The 21,093-nt window shown below is 46.4% G+C and overlaps 1 protein-coding gene across 4 annotated transcripts in view; it reads left to right on the forward strand.

Annotated features, from left to right (window-relative positions):
* Nucleotides 1-21,093, forward strand: part of MYO1B (myosin IB) — a 757,882-nt gene that overhangs the window by 666,201 nt on the left and 70,588 nt on the right. For all 4 annotated transcript variants that reach the window (XM_086955387.1, XM_086955390.1, XM_086955388.1 and 1 more), the window contains one exon: nucleotides 17,143-17,249. In XM_086955387.1, coding sequence (XP_086811513.1) covers nucleotides 17,143-17,249 — 107 coding nt within the window. The remainder of the gene's footprint in view (nucleotides 1-17,142; nucleotides 17,250-21,093) is intronic.

Genomic DNA, 21,093 nt, shown 5'->3' on the forward strand with positions numbered 1-21,093 from the left:
CCCACTCAGTACCCCTGTTCCGCCACCAGTAAATACCAATCGGATATCACGAAAAAGAAAACATGCTTCAAGCCCACAGGGAGTCATGACACAGAAACAACCTAAAATAGATCTTGCAAATAGCTCTTCCCACTCTCAGACCATTCAAGTACCCCCAATAGTGTACTGCCCATCTTTGGCCCATTCTGGGTCTTCTAACCCCTGTCCAACCTGTCTCAGTAGCGATGACGTCTTGTTGGCAAAAATGGAAGCAATGGTTAAAACCCTATTGCTCCCGGTATTAGAGAGTACCAGGATAATGTCCGCCAAAATAGATGTTTTAGAAGCAGCTATTAATATTAATATGGACCTCCTACAAAATTTAACATCTACCGGTACAAAGCCGAGGGGCCCAAATCCAACAGGGGGAACAATCCTAAACACGGGGACAACTACAACTATTCCTGCAGTGGCATCAACTATTAACCCAAATAAGAAATCTCAAACTGGGGCAAAAACACCATCTGCTAGTAGAGTCCCTATTAAAGGAACACCTAAGGCCAAACTTCCATTGACAGCCAACATCGCTCAGGGGAAAAAACAACAAGCTAATGGTGTATCAAATCAACTAAATAATACCCCAGCACATACACCTGCATTGGGCAGGGACAACAAAACCCCACACCCAGATAGGAACAAGAGGACAGATAATAGAACTACACGAATTCCACCGAGGGTTAACCTACCTCCAGAAGCATCACAATACACCATTGTATTAACAGGAGTGGCCCCCCTCAGAGAGGGTATTAAAGAATCCCAAAGGGAATTGCGGAACAAGGTCACATTTTGGTTGAATAAATATCGCCCTCTTTCCCCGTCGTCCCCTACCGAAATCCTCTATGTAAGGAGAGTAGAATGGGTAGGAAAGGGTGAAAAAGACCTAGAAGGGGACTGTATTTTAGTTTCATTCAGAGACCCTTGGGTAGTGGATAGCATCCAAAGGAAAGCCAGATTCGCCCGCATGGGTGATGTCCAGACCCTACACCTTGGCTACTTCTACCCCCATACACACCAAACTAATTATATGGGCCACAACCCATGGAAACTTAAAGGGGGAAGACCTCGAGAGCCTGCAATACACTACCCCCAATATTACCCTCCCCTCTATAACCATTTTGAAGCACTGTCAGACTTAGAATGGGTTGACTGACTATGTGCACCGACCCAGTTATCTAACCTAATATCAGTGGAAGTCGAAGGCGTGTATACCCCATGTACCCCGACCTCAAAACTAGCAAAGGAGCGATTGTTCACGCCACATAATCTCAGGACGCAGAGGGGGCCTGTGGGGATCAATGCTACCTCTTCTAACTCAGAAGAAATTGTACCAACAGACACCTGCCCACTGAGTCCCCAATCCACTCTCTGTCAGCAACATCCATGCAGAGATAGACCCACTAACTTCACACATGGTGTCTTGGAATGTTGCTGGAGTCAAGTCACGCCTGGGATCTGAGGATTGGTCGGGGTTTATAGGCAATTACGAGGTTGTACTTCTGCAGGAAACGTGGGCTACAGCTCCGTTCTACATGGCTGGATATATAAACTTTTCTAAACCGGCAATAAAAGGTACAAAGGGGCGGGCGTCCGGGGGATTAACCACATGGGTAAAGCAGGCCTGGTGTTTTTCGGCTGCTGAATTGTATGTAGATAACCCTGATATACTGGCCATAAGGTTGAGCAAAGCAGGGGGGCAGGATATGCTTATTATCAACATATACTCTAGAGGCCTCCCTGGCGGCAGATGCCCCAAGTTGATAGGTGCCTTAGACACACTATTAACGGGCTGGAACAAAGCCTCACTAATCATGCTAGCAGGGGATATCAACTGTACGATTGAGCCATTGTATTTGCCGGAGGACAACTGGGGGTTTGAAGAAGATGCCACGTGGTAATCCCTGAACTTTCCAATAAAACCCTAGTCAAAGCAACGGAGGCCGCTCTGAACTGGACAGCCTTTTGCCTTACATGGGGTTTAAGGGCTGTGAATGGTCGCACCAAATCAGATTTTGGAGCCAACCCTACTTTTGACAATGGTGTGAGGAAAAGTCGAATTGATTACATCTTTATAAAAATGGAATATTGGAGTGTAATTGATGATATGGAAATCATAGTACGCCCAGAAAGTGACCATAACCCCCTGTCCCTGAAACTTAAAATGTGCGATCAGAGATTAGGGGAACCTGATCCGAGGGGGCAAGGGATTGTAACCATATCAAACGATAGGAGGAGAGTGAAGTGGTCATTAATTTCAAATGATGTAACGATACAGGCCAATATTGAAAATGTGGTGACAAATGCTTTAAATAATATGAGGGCTGTTGCTGTCGAGCGGGGCCAGGGTGAACTACATAAGATGATGGGCTTACATGACAAATGTTTCTCTGAACTTAAAATTATTTTATCAAAGCCGTGTAAGCCTAACACTGGGCACCTGAATCCACCTAGAGCAAAATGGTACAATAGAGAATGTAGAGAGGCCCATAGCTATCTCATTGAGAAAGTTAAATCTAGAGACTCTGATGCAGTTAAAGAGGCTAGGAAAAGATATAAAAAAGTTCAATGGGTGGCAAAGAAGGAATGGGAAGACGATTTTTGGGCTGACCTGCTGGACGCCAGTAAATCAAATGACCAGACCAAATTCTGGGATATTGTCAAATGTGGAAAGGATGGTGAGTTTCGTACCCCGTCTAACCACGTATGCCCAGAAGATTGGATTAAACATTACTCTACTCAATTTTGCTCAGTAGCTGTAGAATCCTTGTCCGGATCACCTATGTTGTCGGTAGCCATTCCTGCTAATACGACCCTGTCCTTTACTGAAGCTGAAACAGAGTATGCATTAGGGTTATCAAAGAGGGGGAAGGCACCCGGGTTGGATCAAATTCCGACAGACCTATTCAAAGCAAATACAGGCCTTTGGGTACCTTACTTGACAAACATAGCTAATATTATAGCGAGAGGTGCCCGCATCCCAAAAACATGGAAAGGGGCGGAGATTCTCCCCATATACAAAAAGGGAGATAGATCAAACCCAGGGAATTACCGCCCGATTAGCCTAATTGACTGCTTTTAGAAAGTGTTTGCTCGCATGATTTTGGTGAGGGTTCTTGGGTGGATGGAACTTGAAGGAATACTGTCCCCTCTACAGGCGGGCTTTAGATCTGGTACAAGTACCATTGACCAGGTATTGAGGTTCTGTATGATCTTCTGGAAGACTGTTATACTCGGCGGAGGTACCATCTTCGCTGCTTTCATAGATTTGAAATCAGCTTTTGATTTGGTGCCGAGGGGAAAACTATGGCAGGTATTGAGGGACCTAGGAATGCCGGGGGAACTAGTGGAAATTATTATCAGACTACACGAAGATAATTTCGCCAGGGTCAGATGGGGGGCACAAGGGCAAGTTACGGACTCATTCCCAGTGTCACGAGGAGTCCGTCAGGGGTGCGTTCTCGCACCCACCCTATTCTTACTCTTCATAGATCAGGTGGTGAAATTCTTCGGGTCTACTAACACGGATGCACCATCCCTGGCGGGGACTAAATTCCCAATGTTGATCTTTGCGGACGACACCCTCCTCTTATCAAAAACGAGGGGGGGTCTGCAGAGGGCTCTAAATCACTTTGAGGAATACTGCAACCAAAATGACCTCCAGATAAATGTGGGGAAAACTAAATTCATGGTTTTCTCCAGGAAAAAACCTATACGTAGTAGTGTACAACTTAACGGGGTTAACCTGGAACAAGTTGACACGATGACGTATCTGGGGGTCACTCTGGATTGCCGCCTGTCCTGGAAACCACAAATTGAGACCCAGCAGTTAAAACTGGCCCAATTGACTGGCTGCCTCCTGCGAGAGCAAAAGAAATCTATCACCAAAAGGGTTGCTCCCGCGTTACAAATTTATGATGTCAAAATTAATGCTGCGACACTCTATGGGGCAGAGTTATGGGGCTACATGGATCTCTCGAGTTTGTACAAAATTCAGTGTAGGTTTCTTCGTAACCTGGTGGGGCTTCCCCAATCAACCCCACTGATCCCTCTTTGCCATGACATGGGTTGCCTTCCAATAACAGACATGGCAAGGTTTAGAGTAGTGTCTACCTGGAGAAGATTGTGGTCCACGGAGGAGTTGGCTCTTTTCGCAAAGGAGATAACCGAAGTGAAGGCAATTGGGGGTTCCGAGCGAATCCCCTGGCTCCACTCTGTAAAAACGAGCCTGTGTGACATGGGTCTTATGCATTTGTGGGTTTCGCCAGGTACTAATAATTTCCCCCCGAAAAAGGAATTTAAGAGCTTATTCTGGGCCTCAATTCGCCATTCTTTGGCACATGCATCTAGCTCTGAAGATCTGACTGGGCGTTTTTTAAGATTTAAATTGGATCCGGATCGTGAGACATATTGGGATCTTATCACCAGGCCATTAGACAGAAAACTGTTCCACCAATTTCGGGTGGGCTCATTACCCCTTAAATCCTTCACCTCATCTTGGAACAACAACACCACTAATCTTTGTAGTCGCTGCCCCGGGTGTAAGGAAACAGAGGGCCATTTTTTGTTCGCCTGTCCCCAATACAGAGAACCCCGTTTAAAATGGCTAAAACCCATTTTTAAACGCACGAGATGTAATAAATCCTCGGATGCAATATGGGCTTTAAAAACAAATACAAATGATTTTACTGTAATATGTCTGGCCAAATATCTAGGTTGGGCATGGGCAATCAGAGCAAGAAGGAACTTAATTGCCTCATGATTAAATAAAGTGTGTAAATTCTGTAGTGTTTTTCAGCAAATGTGGAAGATATTCTTAAGATTTGTTAAAATTAATGTCTTGTTTCCTCTCAATAACGGTTTAATAACTTTTTAACTGTGGATTCTAGATTGATTTTATACTGTCGATTATATATAGATACAACTACTTTTATAAAATCTTGTAATATGTAGTGATAATGAACTTGTTTTAAATGTTTGTTAAAATTGTCTTTTATGATTTTATTATCGAAATAAAGACATTAAAACCTGAACCTGACTAACACTACTAGATGAAAAAAATATTGAAACTGCATACTACCAATAAATCAATAACCATGCCCCCAATCCTGGAAACCATGCCAGTATAACAAACATTTGCAGATCTTCTGTTACACATCATAAAAGCATCTTAACCAACATGTCTAAAAAGTACAATGTTGAAAGAAGTAACTGCAGTATTAATCAGAATCATTCCGTCCACTTGTTGGACAGCAAACCCACTAACCTCTCGGATATATACAGGGGACTATTCACTTTTCACACAAATGGTAACTAAATTCATCATGGGATTGTGACTCCAGTCCTGGATTCATGCGTGCCTGGCTGATGAAGTGTGTTTCACATTCAGGGAAGACCTGGCTTGGCAATTCGGGCTGGATTGTTCCCATGAGGCACAGGGTCAAAACTAATTTGCATATAGCTGGGTCTGAACTGAGGTGGCGAAGTGAGCTAAAGAATGATGATGGATTCAACTCAGATCTGTCACTGGTGGTGAGTGTCTGGAAAGTTTCAGCTCTCCTTCCATAATCTGCTTATGTTTGCTCAGTCGTAACATTATGCAAAATCCATAATTGCATTAATTCATCCAAAAATTTCTTGATTTACTGCATACTTTCAGCATCTGCCTTATTGACAGTGTTAGTTATCACAACCCTGGTATGTAATTTCTCAGTGTCCTGGAGTTCTACAAGCTGCAGCCTGCCTGGTGGTGCCTTTTGGAAGCAGTTTGTGGCACAGACTCTGTGTTTGAGGCTCTTGTGCGCTGATGCAAAACAAGCAACCCTCATTCTTTTTTTTTTTCACTTTGAGTTGCTTTTGATACACTTGATCATAACATCCTGTTAGAATATATATCTGATGCAGGAAGGATTACAGTAAGGCAAATGTTTATTTATGAAACTTTCTCTGTGCGTAAAGAAATATGATTTAACGCCCTAAAGTAACCGAAACACTAGGTGTGGCACTTAAAGCCATAAAATAAACTCTACATCACTTCAGTAAACAGGGGGAGTCTGACATGAGCCAGCACCATCCTCAATCCATTTCAACATACATTAAACATTGCTTCCCAGTACAGTTCTGCAACTCGGTGCAGAATTCTACACTTGTACTGGTAGTGCTTTGTTGTTCCTGGGCATCTCTTGCTTTATCCTATGCGACAGTGAGGTACCTCAGCTGCATCTCGCTGGTGATTCTTCTTACATTAAAAGACCGGGTTCAGTCATTGATTTTCGTCCCCCTCTTTAGGCAGTTTAGTGTTAAATCATCATTATTTTGAGGGCACAATTGGTTGTGTGTGTTTGTGTGTGTGTGTGTGTGTGTCAGTGTGCACAGGTGTAAGATAGTGTCAGCGACTAGGTCATACTTTGGATTTTCTGCATATCTGATTCAGCTTTTCCATTTATGGACCACAAAGAGCAAAGACTGTTGAATTGGGTGTTAAGAATCTGTATGTAAAGTGCTTCGAAAGACAGACTAAATATTATTGTGAGATCCTGCGTACTGCACTAGTGTCTAGTTGCAAAATGTAAGTCTGTTGTTGAAATGTTGTATCCTATCAAGTTCACTAGTAAACAACCCTGTTTTGAAACAGTAACTGGAAATGTGGTATCTGAAAGAGACAGTTGTAGCTTCCTTACCTTTGAATTACCCCCAGGTGTCAGACTGGATCCGAAGAATATTTTCTTAGCAGAAAACCTGCGCACCTGTAGGGGGTGTCGGTCGACTCTGCATCCGTTGTTGGCATCATGTTTGCCAGGGTGACGTTGTGGTGCCTACTTAGACAGCGCCCCTGCTCGCTGATGTCAGTGCTTTCTTTTTGCATGCCAGGCTAGCGCAGATCCATAGAGAGCTACCCCTTTAGTCACTTTTTGGCTATGCTTTTTTCGACTTCTTTTTTGAGTCTTCGACTCCTGATGCGCAAGGGATGTCCCATTGTCGGACGACTTCAAGCCCTGCGAGGCCTGTCACAAACTGATGTCTGTGTTAGACTTGCACCTTGTGTTTGAAGCGTGACCACAAAACCGAAGTCGTACTCCGACTGCCAGGCCATGAATCCTAAGTCTTTGCAGGAGCGGTCCTGAAAGGTCTTGGAGGCCCAGCAGTCGGCTCTGAGTCGTTCCCGGTCTCGCTCGAGGGGAAGGTCTTGAGACTTCTTGCGGAGCCACCACACCTCATCCCATTCCAAGTCTTTGAAGTCCACGGGTAAGTTGAAGCACAAGAAGAAGGCGAAGAAGCACTGTCGCTCTTCGCCTTCTTCCCACCAGTCGGCTGGCGCAACGCTGGACCCGGAGCGTCGTTACTCAAAGGCTCCGTCTTCGGTGCCTCCTTCTGGGACGACTCCATGCCTCCCCCCATTTCCCAGAGCTGGAGCGTCCCCTGCCCAGCTTCATGCATTTTACAAGGCCCTCCATTCCATTTTGGGCGACCGACTCTGCCGGCGGGCCTTCAGGCCCCACGGAGCCGGATGGGGGTCCTGGGATCTTTGGTGCCATTGGCTCCACACCAGCACCGAAGGACCCCATGGATCCAGGTCTGGATCTAGATCAATGCCTTACTCGTCCTTCCCCTGCACCAATCCCGGTGACAACATCCCCAACCTTACCCCGAGATGGACCTGGAGCCGAACCGACGTCGGCCGATGTCTGATTCGACACCCGAGGGTTCTTTTGTTCCCCTGTTCATCCCTGGTATTCCCTATCGCCCAGAAGGTGGTGATGAGGATTGGAAGTGGTCGCTGGTCCCTTTGGCAGACCAGCTTGAAGAGCCGGACTGGAGAGAGCCAGTGGTCTGGACACTTCTCCAGACCTTGGCATACTTTCTTTCCCTATCATGGCTACGGGGGAGGGAGGCTCTTACGCTGTGGTGGTGCGAAGAGCAGCCGAGGCCATGGGCCTGGAGATCCCTTAAGTGGCAATCAGGACTAATCTCCTGACAGAGGTGCTTCAGCCTGCGGCAACCTCTTCTGAATCCCTCCTGCCCTTCAATGAAGCCCTCACTGACTTCCTTCTGGGCACCAGGTCCAAGCACAGGGGCTCCTGTGATAACGACAATTGCCCGCTGCTACCGCCCAGCTCCGGGCAACCCAGTTTTCCTCACCCAACACCTTTGCCCCGGCGCGGCAGGTTTCTGGACCTATGTCAGCGTACTCGATAATTCTCTTGCCTCGGTGCCCACTCTGATCAGCGATCACACTCGGCAACTCTGGGCATTAGCTTGCCTCATCTTCACTAACGGCCCCACTAGACCGCCGGGGATGCCTGGTCTCACCCTGGAGATACCGATTAAGGGACCATCTCTCAGGGAAGCCAGGAAGGGTTTCGCAGCGGTCGAAGCGCCTTGGGACCCTCCGGGTAAGTAGTGCGCTATATAAATGCCTATACATTTACATTACATTTACATTCCTCCAGCATGGCACTGCGGTCCATGAATACCATGTGCCTCTTGGGCCGATTCTCTCATACTATCTGGGATACAGTCGTGCAAGTGCTGCCTCAGTTCCCAGAGGAGGCCTGGTCTGTTCTCTCCCAGGTAGTGGCGTATGGACAAGACGCAGCCAAATTAACAATAAGATGTGGACTGTATACCACGGACTCACTGGGCAGAATGATTGCCACGTCGGTAGCCCTTAGGCGATATGTCTGGTTGAGGACATTTGGCTTTTCGGGGGGATGTCCAGTCAACATTTTCAGAACATGCCCTTCGATGGACGTTTGCTTTTCAGTGGCAAAGCAGACTCTGCGCTGGAGCAATTTAAGGATTCTTGAGCTACAGCCAGATCCTTGGTACTTGCTGCGTCATCTTGCCCCCCCTGAGTCTGCTTTTTGTCTCTTTCGTGGTTATTGGAAGGGGCGCTAAACCATGTCTGACCCAGTCCAGCCACCGGATCCCTCAAGCTGCCCAGCCTCTCTGCGGCAAGTACATGGGACCCAGCAATGCAGGCAGACTAGCCCACCCTTTACCGTCTGCAGTAGCCTCAAAGCCTTCCTAGTCTGACCTTTCAGGGCCACCAAAGGCCAGTGGGTGGCAGCATTCGCAATCACCTCTTCCACTGGCAATCCATCATGTCGGACAGATGAGTGTTGAAAATAGCCAAAAGGGACTGTTCCCTCCCCTTCGAGATTACCCCCTCCATGCCACTGTGTTGCATGTAAGAGGATCATTTGGTGTTTCTCCGCCAAGAAGTTTCAGCTCTCTTGGCCAAGGGAGCTATGGAGAGGGTTCCTGCACCAGAAGTAGGTCGTGGTTGCTATTCCTGCTACTTTCTGGTTCCCAAGGAGAACAAAGGCCTGCATCCTATTCCAGACCTCAGGGCCCTCAGCCGCTTCCTCCTGAAGGATAATTTAAAACTGCTATCCTTGGCTCAAGTCCTGTCTGCACTCGACTCTGGAGACTGGATGGTGGTGCTGGACTTGCAGGATGCCTATTTTCACATCCCCGTCCTGCCAGCCCACAGCCGCTACCTGAGGTTCATGGTAGGCCACAAGCATTTTCAGTTCACCATGCTCCCGTTCGGCCTTACCAGGGCCCCATGGGTGTTCATGAAAGTGATGGCGGTGGTCGCAGCTCATCTGCGCAGATCAGGGGTCCAGTGTTCCCCTATCTTGACGACTGGGTGCTGAAGGCCACCTCCTGTATTCATTGGGGATCACTTTCAATGTGCCGAAGTTACTCCCTCTCCAACGCTCCTTTTCATCGGAGCTGTTCTGGACACTGTGCAGTTTCAGGCCTATCCTCCCGAGCAGCAAGTCTGATGTTTCAGCCTCTATCCTGGATTTTGGTGAGAATGACCCTGAGATTACTGGGCCTCATGGCCTCCTGCATCCTGTTTGTGAATCATGCCAGATCGCATATGCATGTTCTGCAGTGCGACTTGAAATTTCAGTGAGCGCAGCATCAGGGGATTCTTTCCGACTACTTTCAGATTTCGGAGGGGACTGCAAAGCAACTGCAGTGGTGGTTACCGAACCAAGCTATTGTCAGAGGCAAATTCTTCTCCCTTCCCCAACCAGATCTTAGAGTAGTGACAGATGTGTCAATCCTGGGATGTGGCGGCCATTTGGGAGAGGCGGAGATCTCAGGTGTCTGTCTCCAGCAGAGTCCGAGCTCCACATCAACCTGCTGGAGCTCTGGGCAATCCACCTGGCACTGAAGGCATTCCTTCCCTATCTAAAGGGGAAAGTGGTGCAGGTGTTCACGGACAACACCACCGCCATGTGGTACTGCAATAAACCGGGTGGGGTGGGGTCGTTGAACCTATGTCAAGAGGCTCTTTGTCCCTGGACATGGATGGAACATCAGGGTATGACCCTGGTGGTTCAACACCTTGCAGGCTCTCTGAACGCCAGGGTGGACAAACTCAGCCACCAGTGCCTGGTAGATCATGAATGGAGATACTAGGAGGTGGTGCAAGGTCTTTTTTGGCGGTGGGGAGAGCCACCGAAGAGAACACGCAATGTCAGCAATTCAGCTCGTTGAAGTTTTACAAAAAGGGGGGTGGTGATGAACAGAGTGTCTGAGTTAAACAGACCACTCTTACCCAGTCCAAAGATCAGGGCTTGATCCATCACCGTTATTTATCTCACTGCCCCATCCCAGCTCAGAACCTGGCTATATGCAAATCAGTCTGTCCCTGGCCCAGTGCATCATGGGAACAGGGCAGACTAAACTACCAAGCCAATTCTTCACCAGAAAGGAGACAAGCTACCGGGGACCGGTTTCTGGCATTTCAGCCTTCTTCGGCCCGGCTTGCTTGAATCCTGATGGAGCAGTGAGAAAGGGACTCATGTCTGAGTATACCCTGCCACACCTATAGTGGCCAAAAACGATTTACAAAAAGGGGGGTGGTGATGAACAGAGTGTCTGAGTTAAACAGACGACTCTTACCCAGTCCAAAGATCAGGGCTTGATCCATCACCGTTATTTATCTCACTGCCCCATCCCAGCTCAGAACCTGGCTATATGCAAAACAGTCTGTCCCTGGCCCAGTGCATCATGGGAACAGGGCAGACTAAACTACCAAGCCAATTCTTCACCAGAAAGGAGACAAGCTACCGGGGACCGGTTTCTGGCATTTCAGCCTTCTTCGGCCCGGCTTGCTTGAATCCTGATGGAGCAGTGAGAAAGGGACTCATGTCTGAGTATACCCTGCCACACCTATAGTGGCCAAAAACGATTTACAAAAAGGGGGGTGGTGATGAACAGAGTGTCTGAGTTAAACAGACCACTCTTACCCAGTCCAAAGATCAGGGCTTGATCCATCACCGTTATTTATCTCACTGCCCCATCCCAGCTCAGAACCTGGCTATATGCAAATCAGTCTGTCCCTGGCCCAGTGCATCATGGGAACAGGGCAGACTAAACTACCAAGCCAATTCTTCACCAGAAAGGAGACAAGCTACCGGGGACCGGTTTCTGGCATTTCAGCCTTCTTCGGCCCGGCTTGCTTGAATCCTGATGGAGCAGTGAGAAAGGGACTCATGTCTGAGTATACCCTGCCACACCTATAGTGGCCAAAAACGATTTACAAAAAGGTCCCCGGGAGCTTGTTTCCTTCCCAGTGTAAGAATTGGCTTTTGTAGTTTGGTTTGCCCTGTTCCCATCATGCACTGGGACAGGAACAGACTAATTTGCATACAGCCAGGTTCTGAAACTGGGATGGTGCAGTGAGCTAAAAAACGGTGTTGGATCTAGCCCTGATCTCTTGACTGGGTGAGAGCTTTCTGCTTAATTCAGAGACTCTGTCCCTCACCACCCCTTGTTGTAAATATTTTTGTCCACCCTAAGCGTGGAAGGGTATTCTCAGATGTGAGACCCTTGCTCATTGCACCATCAGGATTCAAGCAAACCGGGCCGAAGACGGCTGTAATGCCAGAAACCGGTCCCCGGGAGCTTGTTTCCTTCCCAGTGTAAGAATTGGCTTTTTTAGTTTTGTTTGCCCTGTTCCCATCATGCACTGGGACAGGAACAGACTAATTTGCATACAGCCAGGTTCAGAAACTGGGATGGTGCAGTGAGCTAAAAAACGGTGTTGGATCTAGCCCTGATCTCTTGACTGGGTGAGAGCTTTCTGCTTAATTCAGAGACTCTGTCCCTCACCACCCCTTGTTGTAAATACGTTGAAGTTTCCAGGCATCACTCGCTCAGCAACGCTTTGTGTTGCAAGTGGAACTGTGGCCTCCTGTACGTTTTTTCACCTGTACTACTTCTGCCCAGAGTGCGAAAGAAGATCAAGCGTTACCAGGTTCAAGTTATTCTTGTGGCTCCGGACTGGGCACGAAGAGTCGGGTACCTAGAGCTCCTGAGCATGGCCATCAATCCTCCACTCAGACTGCCTCTTTGGAAGGATCTTCTGTTGTAGCTCCAAGGGAGGCTTCTTCACCCAAACCTGTCCAGCCTTCACCTCCTTGTGTGGAGATTGAGCGGCGACAGTTGACATCTTTTGACGCTCCACCCCAAGTCTGTAATGTCATCTTGGCATCCAGGCATCTCTCCACTAAATGGTATATGCCTGTCCCTCCACTAAAATAGTATACCCCTGTTGATGGAATAAGGTTGTGGCGATATGTACAGCAAAGGCAGTTTCCCCGGTTTCAGAGGTCAATCAATCATTCAAACTTTATTCGGTTTGTGGTCAAAAACCATAAAAGTTGCACAAATACAAGTACATAAAAACAATTATACGTTTAAACATAATTAAAAAAATTATCCCATACCGCAAGCAAGAACAGCTAAACTAGTAAGCATGCCTAGATCAACAAACTCCACACTACACATCCATACATGTCCTAGATTTTACAGCAGCTTTTAAAAACCCTACTATAAAAAAAATGCAGACATCTTTCAACAGTTGAAGATACACCAGGGCCGGTCAAGCCTGTCTAAAATTCATTCTTTTTAAAACAGGAACCAAAAAGTGCCTGCAGGGGTTTCATACAATTTGTATAAAAACAGGAAGTGCAGCAAAACCTGCGGAGACTGTCCGTCGCAGCCGCAAGAACCTAGCACTTGACCTCTACTATAACCCTTAGGTCTGGCTAACAAAAGATGGAAGAGATTCATCCAAAACCTGGTTAGTAAAAACTTCTCGTGTGATGACAGGGATCCCATAAGATAAGGTTCCATTATTGGGGTTGTTTTAAGCATTAAAAACATGCGAACACTAGGTTTCTGCACCTCCTCGGCTTCCCTCTCCGTTTTCCTTAAAGTCAGGAAGGCTGTCTTAATTCATTCCACATCCTTCTTGAGAATAACATCAGGCTTATAAAATAGATCACCACGCCCTAACCCTTCAAAACTACTTTTAATATGCCTAAGCCAGGGAATACGGGATGAATTGTCGAGGGACATGCACTCTTAGAATCAAATGGTTGAGAGTCAAATCTTTGTTCAGCCAGCACTTTAGCCAAAAAATCAATGGTCGCAGCGCAAGAGCATCGCTTAAATAGGGGACCCCCAGTTCCTCGTGGACCGCTAGATTAGAGGTTCCACGTGGAACACATAATAAATGTTTCGAAAAATCATTCTCCACTACCTGAAGGGAATCTGTGGCAATATATCCCCAAATTTCACTACCGTAGGTAGCCATGGCCAAGCTTTTAGGTTGATAAAATTGCACCATGGCTCCTGTTGGTTTCTTCCCTATTTTAGAGGCAAAATTACAAATTTCTGCGTTTACCAGATCCTCCTTTTTACTCAAAATTAGATGACCCCATTTAAGTTGATCGTCAAAAAGAACCCTTAAGTAGGAAAATACATTCGTGCGGGGGATCTTAGCAGGGGCAACACTAAATTGAAAACTCTTTTTCGATTGTTGCCCCACTTTCATGACGTAGGAGTTGGAGTTGTTAATTGCCAGGTCTTGATCAGACATGAATCTAGAGAATGTACTTAAAAGGGATTGCATACCCTATTCAGTCCTGGATATGAAGACGGCATCGTCCGCATATAGCAGGACGGGAATGCCACGCCGCCCTACACAGGGATAATCAACTTCAGTTGCTCTTAATACACTATCCAGTTCATTTATGTAAAAATTAAATAAAAAAAGGCACCAAAATGCATCCTTGCCAGACTCCCTCTTGATCTCAAGGTCCCTAGTGACCCGCAAATCCTGTGAGAACCTGACGTTGGCTTTAGTTGATTTATGCAGGTCCTCGAGAAAATTAACAATACTGAATCTTGCGGCCATCTCTGCCTTCCTTCGGCTAAGAGATCAGCCATCTTTGTTCAATTCCCCTATTGTAAGTAGATTCTTTAAGGGCATTACTCATCTCTTTCCTCCATCTCCTTTCATAATGCCCAAGTGGGACTTGAACCTTGTCTTAACTTATATCATGTGTGCTCCCTTCCAGCCTCTTCACAACTGTCCTCTCAGGCTCCTCACATTGAAAACTGCCTTCCTTGTTGCCATCACCTCTGCTCACAGGGTGAGTGAGCTTCAAGCTCTTTCTCTAAGCCCCCTTTATTCTCTGTGCATCCGGACAAAGTGGTGCTTCGAACAAGACCCTCATTCCTTCCAAAAGTGGTTACACCTTTTCACATTGGACAAACCATTACTTTGCCCAGCATTTTCTGACCTCTCAACCCTTCCAAGGAGGAGGAGGTACTCCACCATCTGGACCCAAAACGTGCGCTGTCCTTCTTCCACACAAAAGATTTCTGGGTGGATGATCACCTTTTCGTTGGCTGTGTAGGTGCCAAGAAAGGTCGGGCTGTTCAAAAGCGTACCATCTCTAGATGGGTTGTCCTTTGTATTAAAGTCTATTACACTTTGGCGAAAAAGGAACCTCCAGTGGGGCTCCGAGCTCATGCCACTAGAGCTACGGCAGCCTCCACTGCCCTTGCACATGGAGTTCACTCATTGACATCTGTCAGGCAGCCACGTGGGCATCCTTGCACATGTTCACCAGACATTACTACCTAGACAGCCAAGTCTGGAGGGACGGCAATGTTGCTAGTTTGTCCTCCAGGACTTTCTAGTGTGAACTTGGTTCGCTGACCCGCCTCCGGGGTTGGTATTGTGGGGGTATCTATTCTAAGGAAAGGAATCTATAACTAACGGTCTCTTTCAGATGAACAAGTTACTTACCTTTGGTAACAATGTATCTGTAAGAGACATAGGTTAGATATAGATTCCTTACCGCCACACCCATCTTTCCTGCTCTGCGAACTAACCTCTAGGGACATGGACTTCCTTGCAGGGCCCTAGTTTTAGCACACCAGTGGTCAGTGTCTTTCATGGCTCTGCGCTTCTGGTGTGCAAGGTCGTGTTAGAACTGACGTGCAGGGGTGGCGTATAAGTATGCACTGCAATGTCATCCCGACAAACATGATGCCGACGACGGACGCAAAGTCGACCGACCCCACCAACCGACTTGCAGGGATACTGCTAAGAAAGAATTCTCCGGATCCAGTCTGACGCCTGGGGTAATTCTAAGGTAAGGAATCTATAACTAACCTATGTCTCTTACAGATACATCGTTACTGAAGGTAAGTAACTTGTTTGTTAAGGTTAGTCAGTCCCAACCTTGCCTGCTTCCTTGACTGAGCTACAACTCTTTGTCTCAATTCAAAATGATCCGAAGTTCCTTGTAAGCCAGGAGTGTAGATATTCTGCCATCCATTAAAAAAAGTGTGGTTCATCAGTTATGTTTTTTTTATATATTATCTTTAATGTCCAAACTAACCTCACTCTCTCGGGTGTAGGGTTGGTGAATAAGTCCCCTGAAAGGCATGCCACCGCTTACATAGACAAAATAGCCACCCACTCACTACAGCCATGGCTTCATGCCATGAGTGCCTTGGGCAGGGGTGGCTAGCAAAGTGGCAGAAGGGGAAGAAATGCACAAGTCAGCCGCATCAGTTCTTATTGGTTCAAGAGGACCTGGTCCTTTGCTGATTTGAGATTACCTTTCTCATAATTATTTGGGGTTAGTGAAAGACTTGCAGGAAGAGACTATTCACACAAATCAAGAAACTTGGTAAAAAGTTATAATATCCTTGCGCAGCCTTATGCTTCTATCATGAAGGGTCATAGACAATCTCAAAAAATGTAACTAATGAGGTGTTAACCCTTAATATTGTGGTGTTAAAGTTAAATCGTTATTTAAACAAATTAACCAGAGTCTTCTGTGACAGTATTTGTTTTCCTTCAGATTGAATTCACCTTTCAGCATTAAGTAAGGCCTAGTATTTTTTTCTTCCAGTGATTCTAAATCTTTATTGAACAAAATACATGAGGGAAAATGGAAAGGAACACTTAAGTGGCTTGCTGCTTTTAGTCATTGTATCCTCACTACAGCTCCTTAACCAAGCAGCTCCCAACAGCAGCACTAGGGAGTTAGATGAAAAGTCACTTTTACTTATTTTTAAAGGATGTCAACGCTACATACATGTTCCATTAAAATACATTACAGTTGACATTAAATGCAAATTGTAATATCAAATGTGCCAGTAAATAGTCTAAGCTTCGCGTTGCACCTATTCAAAATTTGTCTAATTAAGTATAGAATGTGCATGAAGGCTACATTTACTTACTAAATTTTAAAGGTTTAAGATAAACATACCCTGACCTAATAAAGAAATAGCTTGTACTTGCCAATAAAGTAACTCATCTTTTGGCGTCCTCCTTTTTATACAGACTGTTGATGTAGCAATTATAAATGTCATAATTTGGTTTCATTTAATTTTCCCTCCACCACTAGAAGCCTAACAAAACAATTTCTCTTAAGGCTACTGTTCCCATCTTATTTACTGCTCTTATAGAACCAGCAGAAATGCTCTTACTATAGATAGTTGGTAAATTATGCAAAGGTGTCATTGTTTTCTTTTACTCGTTTAATTTGCAATCCATGTTTCTCTTCTACATCCACTTTATCTAAATATGCTAGCACTAAGAGTTGTTACCGGAGAGGGATGGTTATTCTCGTTTTTTTGTTCATTTCACTGTTTCTTCAACAGAGGAAAACTTTTGACATTAGGGGGTTCATGTTGAAGAGTTCAAATTTTGTTGTGCAGATAAAATAAATCACTACTTGTTTATTTCATTGCTCTGTTCTCTTTGTGTAGTGTAAGAAATACCGAGAACAGTTCACTGACCAGAAAAAGCTGACCTACGAAGAGAAGCTGGAAGCCAGTGAGCTCTTCAAAGGGAAGAAGCTGTCTTATGCATCCAGGTATTTAACTTGTTACTGGTGTTTCCAGAATTGAGACATGACTACAACCAGTTCGGTTATTTCTTAAGATAAGTTCTGGATATTTGATTTCTTTAAACCTACATTTTAGGTTGCTTATCTACTACTTTTACTGGTTGTGATGACATGATAGCTGTACTTTGGAAAGCAACAACAACTCCCTTATGAACAAGCCGTAGAGGCACAGTTATGTTATGTATTTGTTTGAGCGCGAACAGCTGCCCCAGCAACGAGGCGTCCCAGCGCTAATAACCATGAAATAACAGCTGAGGGGTATGAGAGGGAACAGCGAGATGGCCTAGGACAGAGGGAATAAATGAGTTTTAATTGCCTTCTGGAAGGCGGACAAGTTATTCAGGGAGTGAATGTTCAGTGGCAGGGAGTTCCAAAGTTTTGCCCCCAGAACTTTGAAGGAACGGCCACCCATTCGGCAGAGCTTCGTTCGAGGGATAGTCACAAGATGTTGACCTAGGGAGCGCAGATTGCGCTGAGGGATGAAAGGTACTAAGAGCGGGCGTAGTAGTTCAGGACATTCTGATTTAAGAATTTTAAAAGCAATAGTGAGGGTCTTGAATTGAATTTGAGATTCGATCGGCAGCCAGTGTAGTCTTTGAATGGTAGCTCTGACGGAGCACCTACGGGGGAGGCCCACCACGGCCCTTGCCGCTGAGTTCTGTACCCGTTGCAGCCGTGCTATCTCTGCTTTATTGGCGCCTAAAAATAAAACACTGGCGTAATCCAGCCGAGAAAGAATGATAGATTGAACAATTAGCTGGCGCGTTTTTGAATCGAAGAAACCGAGTATCGGGTTGAGACTCCTCAGCAGGCCCACACAAGTAGCTGACACTTTCTTTGTGTGGGTCTGAAAACTGAGCGAGGAGTCCAGCCAGACGCCTACGTTTTTAACCAGAGTTTTTGGTGAAGGGATGGGGCCCAGCAAGGAAGGCCACCAGTGATCACTCCAGTAACAGGAGTTTTTACCGAGGAGCAGCACCTCCGTTTTCCCTGCGTTCAGTTGTAAGCAGTTGCCCGTCATCCACTGGGCAACTGCAGCTAAGCCATCCCTAAATCTCGTAGCCGAGATTGAAGGGCCCTCAGTGAGAGTGATAACCAGCTGCGTGTCGTCGGCGTACGACACCAGCGTGAGGTCCCACTCTTTGGCCACTGCCGAGAGAGGCTGTACATAAAGGTTAAAAAGGGATGGACTGAGTGCAGAGCCCTGGGGAACTCCTTGACCGATGGGGTGGGACCGGGAGATAAACGGAGGGGCTGAGACCCGGAAGGACCTGTCCTTCAAGAAAGAACGGAACCAATCAAGGGCAAGATCACTAATCCCTATAACCTCAAGGCGTTCTAGCAAGATGTTATGGGAGACCGTATCAAAGGCTGCGCTGAGATCAAGTAGAATCAGCGCAGCACTCTGACCGGCATCAAGTATATTCCGGAGGTGTTCGGTGGTAGTCAACAGGGCAGACTCTGTACTATGTCCTGGCCTGAAACCGTTCTGAGATTGGGTCCAAGATGTTATTTTGGACCATGTGGTGGGACAGGACATTATTCACATGGGCTTCTGCTAGTTTAGACACCCATGGAAGCAGTGAGATAGGTCTAAAGTTTTCCAGATTTGTGGGGTCTAAAGTAGGCTTTTTAATAATAGGGGAGACCCATGCTTGTTTCCAGTAGGCAGGGACCACAGCCGAAGAGAAGGAGAGATTAAGTAGCGTGGCCAAGGAAGGGAGGAAGAAATCTAAAGATTCAAAAAATTGGGCCAGTCTCATGGGATCTGTAGGGGAGCCGGACTTAACCTTTCTGCAAAGTTTGGCTAGGTCGTCATGGGAAATTTCAGGTATGAGTGACAGCCTAGAGTCCTTGATGGATGGATTAGAGGGGTTAGAAAGGTCGGGAGAGTCCTGTGAAAAGGCACTATACATTTTTCTCACCTTTTCTATGAAGAAAACGGCGAGATCCTCGCACTGCTGTGTGGAGGTGGTGCAGGAAGCTGGATTACAACTATTTTGAAGTTTTTGCACCAGTTTAAAAATAGTTTTTGTAGGATTAGTGCTAGAATTAATTTATTTTGCGTAGAAGGACGCGCGCGCAGGACGTATGACTTTATGATAGAGTTTTGACTTGGACAGGTAGAGAGCTTTATCACTGTCTTTGTACTCCTTTCTCCAACTGCGCTCAGCTATTTTGCACTCTTTCCGCATGATTTTTAGAGTTTCATTGTACCATGGGTTGGAAGGGGAGCTGCGTGCTTTGGTCCATTTAGCTGGTATTATGGTGTCAGTCCTTTAGTAATCCAGTCCTGGAAAGCAGCATAGGACGTATTGATATCTTTAGTAGCTATGAGTTGGGATTCTCCTAAGGTGGTGAGTAGGTCACCAGTTAGCAATTTATGCCATGGCCTCTTAAAACAAGGGGTAGACATTTCTTTAATGGGTAATTCTCTTACCATCATCGTAAATCTGATGAGAAAGTGGTCAGTCCATCCCATGGGTTTGGGTAGGTCAGCCGTGGCCTCTGGGATATTGGTAAAGACGGGGTCTAATAGGTGACCAGCGGAGTGAGTGGTGGTATGAATAAGAGAATTTAACTGTAAAGCTGTGAAATCCGCCAGAAGATTTTTGATGGTGGGGTCAAGAGTGGAGTCAAAGTGGAGGTTAAGATCTCCCAATATAATAAAGTTAGCCGAAGACACTACGAGGGCGTGAGCCACGTCTAGAAGTTCCTCAATGAACTTAGGGGTGGGTCCCGGAAGACGATAGATGTAGAGCCCAGAGAGGGCAAAATGGGGGCCTGTAGTGATCTTAAAAAGAGCACTTTCACACCCCCAGATGTCTTCCTTCATGAAAGAGCAGGTGTATGCTGTTCGGTATATAACAGCTATACCACCTCCCCTAGTGTCTCTATTAATAGACTTCATTGAGAAGCCCTCTGGCAGCGTGAGGCTATGAATGCTCGTCAGATCGTCATGGAGCCAGGTTTCGCATAAAAATAGAATATCAGGGTTCTCATCAGTTAAGAGAGTATTAACTTCAGAATGGTGTTTTACAAGGGACCTGACATTTAACTGGAGGACCGTGAGGGAGGTGTTTTTTGGCATGATGGCTCTGTGCCCAGATAAGCAGGGTTTGGGTGTGGCAAAGTTACAGGACTTACATTGTAAGCAAGTCCGTCCAAGGCAGCCTGCTAGCTTGTCACATCTCTGAGCCGAATTCAGAGCGAGGAGACGCTCCCTGTCATAGCGGTATACATACCGTGGAATTTGAGCAGGGGGACAGGCGAGAGGCGATGTCTTGGTGATGACGGGCGCAGACGGGCTTGCCTTAGGTGCGCCCGCTGCGCTCGTCCGCTGCGCTTCCTCCAGATGCACATGATTTATAGGAGGAGGGAAGGCGGAGGGGGGCGTGGCCTCGAAGGGGCGTGGCCTCTGTGCACGCCGGTAATGGCGGCAGCTGGTATTGCTTTCGAGAGGGCCGCGGCAACGATAAAATCCGCAGCGCGGGTTGTCAGGGTGAAGGTCTCTGTCCCTGTCTGAACAGCAGAGAATGGGGTGAGTTTAAAAACAAACACAAGAACGTGACTCAAGTGAAATATTTAAAAACAAAGCAAAGCAATAACACTCCCGTTCTTAACATTAGCAAGTTATATAGACATGCAGTCGAACATGTACCTCTCAGAACATTAACTTTTTTATTTATCATTAGGTCAGCCTTAAGCAAGACCTTATGCTGTTAACAAATACCAAGTGGATGGGCTCCGGATTTGTCCCAGTTAGGCACTGTCATTGTGTTGGCTCCTTCAGTCACTGCTGAAGTGTTTG

The sequence above is a fragment of the Lissotriton vulgaris genome, chromosome 2_1, assembly GCF_964263255.1.
Source record: "Lissotriton vulgaris chromosome 2_1, aLisVul1.2, whole genome shotgun sequence".
Lineage (NCBI taxonomy): Eukaryota > Metazoa > Chordata > Amphibia > Caudata > Salamandridae > Lissotriton > Lissotriton vulgaris.